Source organism: Montipora capricornis, chromosome 10 (genome assembly GCF_036669925.1).
Source record: "Montipora capricornis isolate CH-2021 chromosome 10, ASM3666992v2, whole genome shotgun sequence".
NCBI classification, from domain to species: domain Eukaryota; kingdom Metazoa; phylum Cnidaria; class Anthozoa; order Scleractinia; family Acroporidae; genus Montipora; species Montipora capricornis.
In genome coordinates this window covers 18744388-18751887 of record NC_090892.1, presented here as the reverse complement: position 1 = coordinate 18751887, position 7500 = coordinate 18744388, and the positions used below count along the sequence as shown (strand labels likewise).

The window sequence follows — 7500 nt, the reverse complement described above, 5'->3', positions numbered from 1 at the left end:
CTATGAAAGGTTTGATTTGGACGAGAAAACAAACGACGAGTGCAAGGCCGACTTTCGTTTCTACCGGGATGACATTTATAAACTTGCTGAACAGCTGCAGCTGCCTGATGAGATAACCACTTACAATGGTTTAGTTGTAGCTTCGGTACCTGCCTTATGCATGTACCTCAAGCGCTATGCATCCTTGGCGATATGGAGATTTGGTTTGTCATTTTGCCAGACCGGTTCCTGAGCTTTCTATCATAACAAACCATATGATGGACTTGATTTACGGTCGGTGGCACCATCTACAATGGTTTAGTTGTAGCTTCGGTACCTGCCTTATGCATGTACCTTCAGAAGGTGCTCACTTGAATCAGTTGAATGAAAACAGAAAAAAATCAAAAACATGTGCCAAGAACTTGATTGATACTTGATCAATGATTTATTTGGAAAAAAAACCTGAAGCATCGAGAGAAACATTCAGAAAACTTTAACAACTAACCTTACGTCCTGTTATTTTCGAGACGCCGGCAAATCGCGCTCACCAACGTCGTCGACTTTGGCGCGACTCTGGCGAGGGCCCATATAGGCATGCGCAGAGGTCATGTCACGCAATCTAACGGCGTCGTCGTGCAAACGTCGTCGATTCGTAAGCTCCCTAATATTGCGCCTTCCACGCTACGAGCTGTAGAAGACCGTAAGTTGAACTGATAACAGTCAAAACAAGTTGATACCTTTAAAGATAGAAAGCCGTAATAGAATAAAACCATCCCGCAATTATTTCTCTCCAGTGCGATAAAATAAACAAAAACTGAGCCAGTTAGAGGTGTTCCTTGAAGCGCTTTCAAAATTTGCGTCTTTTTACGCCGGCACGCCATCATTTGATGCAAAACTCCACTTGAATTCAAACTTGCGCACCGCTAAACGATTAGCACACTCTTCTCGACCGTCCAAGAGGATCTTTTAAGAATAAGTATATGGGTTTCAAGTTAAAATAAAAACTAACTCAAACGCAATTTACTACATACAATCAGTCGGACAAAAACTGAGTCATTTAACTTTGTTGCTATAAGCGTTGTTGAAATTCGCGCTTTATCACTCCATTGTTCTTCATGGTTTTTTTCTCATCGTCAACAAACAATTAATTTATGATGGTAAATGCGCGTGCCGCAAAACCTTTAAAGTCACTTTTCAAGCTACTACGCTTCTACAGATCGGTGTAAAATGCTTTCGAAGTTCAAATTCAGTAGCGAAACATGACATCTACAAACGGTGTGCCATGTCTGTACCGCTTTTGGAACAATATGATCGGGTCAGAGAACGCAATCGTGACAACAATAGAATCACTGAAACAAAGAAAGGTGCGATATAGCCGGTCAACTTTGATTCCCAATAATCTTCTTACTGGTTTTGTTCTTAAGAAAACATTACGATATTTAACTCTCAAACAACCATCAAAAAAATCTTGAAAGGCCCTGTCGGAAAAAACGCATCGTCTATTAACCAGCTGAAAACTCACACCCCAATATGCTCAATCGGGTAAATCCAAGCGAGTTTCTTTCTGGTTTTTCTCAACTAATAATTTTCATGCACTTAGAAGGACTAAATGATCAGCTATAAAAACCGAAGGTCAGGATTTGAGGAATGAAATCGAGCAGCACCCATCCGCGCGCGCCTTCATCTGGTGCTCTTTAATTCCTGTCTTGAAGAGATTGCTTCTGATGACTCATGCACGTCTATCATTACGGAGTTTCAGTTTCAGTTTCAGTTTCAGTTTATTTTGTTCACCAGATGTTTTACAAAATTCGTCATAACTACAGTAACATTAAAATTCTGGCGAGGAAGCTCACGGGGAAACCATATGGGCTTATGATTGTGAGCTCCCTCTTAAAATATACAGTATTAAATAATTTAACCTATGATCTATTGACGCACAATCAGCACGGATTCTGTTTGAATGAGTTGTTTTATGTTTTTGATGTCCTCACGGTGATTAACTGTTGAAAAATCGCCGTGTTTACAGTGGCGATGAAATCTTCACTGCGAGAGCGTGAGACAACGCAGCGACTCACCCACCCCCTGTCGTTTAGTGTCCCACTTAACATTTTCCCCCACCACACTCCCATAAGGTGAGAAAATGTCAATGCCGACAATTTGCCGATGGTCTCCGTTTTAAGGTCGAACACTAATTCTGGCTCACAATAGAAGAGTCCCAAAACAAAAGCCCTATTGTCTTCTAAAGAGTCAACCATAACAATAGGCAGAGTTTCATATGGTTTGCTCAGCCGTTTCCTCACGTGTGCGGGGAAATTTTGGTGAGAAATTCGCCTCGTGAGGATAAAGCCTGGTTCTCATATGCCGCCGATGCACCTGCGATATGGCCGCCGGAACTGCCTGGGATACTGTTCCAATATGAGAACAGAAGTCGCCGGCAATATTGGCTATCTCAGTCTTTACCGCCAGCATGCCTGCAAAGTTGACTTGAGTTCAACTTCGCAGGCATGCCGGCGGTAAAGCTCCGCGACGGCTCCAGTTGCCGGCGGCGCATGTTTTCATTCGTCTGAAAAGTGTCCCAGGTGGTACCGGCGGCTACGTCCCAGATACATTAACCAGGCTTAAAATCAAACATGTTAGATATTTTTGGCGTCGCGAGGCAAATTCCTCACTGTGTGCGCCATCGTGAGAATCGAGCTGAGCTCTGTCAATCAAGCATCCAATAAAATACATGGCATTCTCACGTGATTTCAGCGGTTCAAGATAGCGTTGGAGTAAGAAATTCCGACGCTATTGACCCCACGTGAAATGTATTTCATTGGATGCTTAAGAGCCGATGTCTGAAATTATGGAGAATTGGGCGTCAGCCGTGAAATTTCTAATTCCTTCTTATTTTGCCCAAATAACCTCTATAGTGAAGTCTTTCAAAAATAACATGAAAAGTTTCAACAGCTTTTTACATTTTGCGAAATTGGGGAAAGTTTGAAAACACGGTATGTTGGCCTTCTTCGAATAGTGAAAGGGGCCATTTCCGAGTTGCTGTTTATCTCGGTTTCGAAGTGATTCTTGGTGCTCAACTATTGTAAGGGAAATGAGTTTGATTTGCATAAGAATACGCAACTCGTGGGTTGTGCACCAGGACTCGCTTTGAAACTGAGGCAAACAGCAACTCGGAAATGGGCTATTGGCGGAAAATAGGGTAGCTCGGTTTGCCCTGTAACTCGGTCAGCCCGGGCACCCTCCCCCCATGTAAACAAGCCCTTAGTTTATTTACAACCGGAAAAGCAAATAAAGAAATTTGCAGCCCTTTTAATTTTTGTCCAAACTTTATTTCCAGAGGGGTCATCATGATGAATAGTGTAGCCCAGATGATAGAATGCTTATTGACTGAGTTTAGGTCGGGCCGGACGGGAAAACATTTGGCCCTCGGTCATGGTACACGGATCTCGCTGCGTTCGGTCCGTACGCAAAACCTTGGACCAAACATCTTCCCGTCTGGCCCTCCCACTCAGTCAATGAGAACATAACACGTCACAATTTATTGCGTTCGTTGGGAAGCGAGAACACAATACCTTTATCCCAAGCGATTGTGCAATGTCGCGCGAGTATCTGTCAGATGCCATTGGATTTTACGGTTTGTCGCTATCTCATCTCGATCTCATGTTATTATTTGTAGCAATGGTGATTTTGATGTTAAAACTGCTTACTTCTTGCAGGCTCATACATACAAAATAACCTCGACATCATGCTACCCCACTTTAGGTGGCTTGTTAATGATCGCATGGGTACATTTGAGGAAGAAAGAAATTGCAGGCTCAGATGTTGCACTAATTATCAAGCAATCGAGCCACTCACCACAAAGATCTATTATTTTCTCGTTGCTTTTCCTCTCGGTCAGTGAAGTCGAGTTGATTTGCTCCTACTTATTAGAACATTAAAAGCTGTTTAGTGGTTTATTTTTTAGGAAATAGATGTTGTAATTTCCCAATCGAACGCGCTTTGCAAATCTCAAAATAAGGCCAATCCTCAAGTGGATAAGCAGCACAGTTAAGAGGCCAGCCTATCTTCTCAAGTAAAGCCCTAACAATGAGTGTTCCACATGCGCCACGAAAAGAAACGTTGTGCCATTTTAACCAATTTATCCATATCCAGCTTAGCTTAGCTTAGCTTAGCTTTTTCCTTGGTCTCTCGGCCGTCGCAGCTGTTTATAGTGTCGTCACACGACGCTTAAACGTCGTGGAGAGGAGCATTATGTGATGACATTGAAAGACCGCGAGCATTGTGCACGTGCATGATAGATACCCATCCAACTCTGCTAAGAAACAATCAGGCTAAAGAGTTTTGATATACGTATGATCAAGAAAAACAGGAGGCTACAGGCAGCCTTTATTGTGACCGTATTTCCGGATCAGGCCAACTTCCAGGTCAAAGGGCACGAACTGATAATATTAGGGAGCTTAAGCACGTGCGTTTTTGAGACGCGGACGGCAACCGGGAGTGAGCTGTTTTCCCTTTGAACTTGTCTTTACACAACCACATTTACATTGCTAAGTATCTTTTCTCCGTTAGAGGTGATTGGTATAAAAACCTGGGAGACACCACTGTCCTGGCACGCGAAATGTCCTCTACCGGTTGCCGTCCGCGTCTCAAAATTGCGTGTGCTTTAGCTCCCTAATATTTCCAAGTCACGTAAAACAAACGTATATTTCATACACTGAAAACATCAACACTCATTTCCAGTCACAAACATGAGGTTTTAACAAGGTTGTAGAATTGCTCTACATTTCTGAGTTCACTTAAATCTCTTTTTCGAAGCGACTTGAAAATGCGAATATTTTGTGATGGTAATTACTTCCCCGCTAGCAGATTGTGAGCACAAGATTAGCTCTCATTAGCTCCTTCAGTGTTCGTTATCCAGCACTCGTTCATTTCGCTATTGTTATCTGCGTCTTTGGAGGTTGCTTGGAAACCACCTATTCCAATTCCAGGTGGGCAGGGGAAAATTTTCAAGTTGTTGAGGTATTTTGCAGCAAGAAACAAAAAGAACAGGTGATTAGGATTTGTCGAGGATCAACCTAATTTGACGTTTGACTGAAACGTGAGAAAGTTATGCACTGCACTGTGTACGAATAGGATACATGAATTTACACGAACAAATAACAATACCACCGTGCAACCATGTTTTATTTCATTCTGACACGATTCACACTATTTCGTGTGCCCTTTTACACTGTTTTATAATTGACAGTTGGTCTGAAGGGTCTTGTATAGTCGATGGTACTCCTGTAGATCCTTCCTGTTTAATCCGTTATCAATGTGGACAGGATCTGAAATTGAAAAATCTCCCCCCCAGCGAAGATTTGCATCCTGCCTGATTTTGGAGATAAAGCACTTTACTCGGCTCCTTTGATTCTTTTCATTACGAAGGCAATTGCTGTTGCACCAATGTTGACCATCGACCACATTCATGTCAATTGCATGACCAACGAAGTGATTGCTGATTTTAGAGGGCGTTACAATGGCTCCGGTAATTTTTCTTCCATTATCCTTCCGGAAGGAGCTGGTCAAATGTATCTAATACAAAGAAACATTTGAGCAAATAAATTCAGTCTACTGGGGTAATGCAAATGAAATTTTGGCTTGACGGCTAGCAGAATCCCTTTCTCCCCAAAAGCGCAAAGATGCGCTTAAAGAAAAAAACAAAAGTGCAATGTATAAATGTTGGTAACCGAACAAAAGAAGATAAAAGAGCGTTTTCACGTGACGTCACGGCGGCCATGTTGGTGTTCCAAAACAAAGGAATGGCGGCCATGATGGTGTACCAAACTAATCCTCCGGGAATTGAACTCTATTTTTATGCAAATACTTTCTTTTATTTCAGTAATCCAATATGGCTGCTGGTCACGTGAGTGAGAACGCTCTATAAGAAATGGATTGTTTTCGGGCACCAACATGGCCGCCATGACGTAACGTGCAACCCACCTATTACATTAAAGAAACTTAGCAACGATGGTTTGCCATTTCTGTGGGACAGTGGCAAAATTAAGTAACGTTAAGTGTAACAGTTACGTTATGTAACAATTGCAAATATCTTTTAGAATTTTATTTAGAGCAATCATACTTTACACTGTTAGGTTTACATCTTTGAAAACTCTGCCTTACAAACCAACCTTAACTTTGCACTGGATAGCATAACGATTAATGTCTTTCACAGCTGCGACAAATCCTCTGTGGACAATTCCTGATCCTCGAAAGTACCCACCTCGAAACCTGAGGAGATCACAACCTGGAGCCCCTGCAAAATATAAATCAAGAAAAATATCATACTTTGTTTATTACTCGCTCGGTTTTGCATCTAGAGACATAGTTAGGGCGAGTTAAAAAGTGTTCACTGAAAACTAAGTAAATCAAAGCTACTTTCTTATCATCCTTCCTACCAGTACGATCGACATTTTGTGCGTGAATTTTCCTCAAATTAACACCCATTTTGTCCAAAAAATGGTCAGTATTATCAGCGATATGCTATCTTTAGTCAAGACTGTGGCTGGTATCTTGTGAACTTTTCAGAGCCACATATCGAAAATTGTTCCGCTTTTTGTGGAATGTCATAACATACAATACGTCCCCCCAAAAAAGCAAATATGAACTAAATAAGTAAATTTTTAAGAAAGGGCTCTTGAATCCAACTACAAACGAGCAATGATGTATTTCCTTTTCTATGAGGTTTACTCCGGAGTCTCTTATGTAGCAGAACCGTCCACGCAAAGGATTTGCTGGTGTATACCTGACACTGTTATGAAAGGAACGGTAAGCAGAACCAGAATCAACTTGAAGGCCATAACTTGTCGCGGGTGAAATGCTGTAAATAGAATTGAAAACTTTGTATTAATAAAGCAAGAAATGAAATCACACCTCTAGGACGGGTAACTGATTTGTTTACTAAGATCATTTTGATTCATTTTCGAAGAACTGTGTACACAAATAATAACGATTTTCTCCGTTTAACAAAGATTCCTTATGACTTTGGATCTTAATAGACAGACAGATCGAGATGACCAAAGATTTATGATTCAATCAAACCGAGTAATTTCCGTTTATACGTAAACAAAACATTTATACTAACTTTCGCGGACTTATTGGCGTCTAGCTAAGAACCCTGAGTAGAGTATGTAGGCAAAATATGAACGATATTGTCCAATGCATGAGTTAAGTCTACACACTTTGTTAATACTCCTGTCAGTAGCGTACATAATACCGAGGAATAAAAAAGAATAGTGGATGAAGCGTTGAAGTACGCAGTCTATCATATTGGTCGGAGGTTTGCCTCTTACCTTGGCTCGGATTTACTTCAAGCGAGTTGCGTAACTAATGTATAAAACTGAATAAAAACATTTACACAAGAATATCTTTCTCTTTTAACATGTTGAAACTCCGTTTTCCTAAAGGTGGTGGAGCGTTTTGAAACGTGGAGCTGAAACGAGGGAAGGGAGGGGAAGGGGGAGTGGTTCTTTTGCGGGCGGGGTT

The 7500-nt window shown here is 41.5% G+C and overlaps 1 protein-coding gene across 1 annotated transcript in view; it reads right to left on the bottom strand.

The window, feature by feature from the left end:
- Positions 1 to 5148: 5148 nt before the first annotated feature.
- LOC138018372 (uncharacterized) overlaps positions 5149 to 7500 on the bottom strand; it is a 16308-nt gene continuing 13956 nt past the window's right edge. Inside the window, exons 2-4 of the mRNA XM_068864994.1 lie at positions 6761 to 6835; positions 6147 to 6271; positions 5149 to 5550 (exon numbers count right to left, since the gene is read on the bottom strand). Coding sequence (XP_068721095.1) covers positions 5212 to 5550; positions 6147 to 6271; positions 6761 to 6815 — 519 coding nt within the window. The 5' untranslated portion in view covers positions 6816 to 6835 and the 3' untranslated portion in view covers positions 5149 to 5211. The remainder of the gene's footprint in view (positions 5551 to 6146; positions 6272 to 6760; positions 6836 to 7500) is intronic.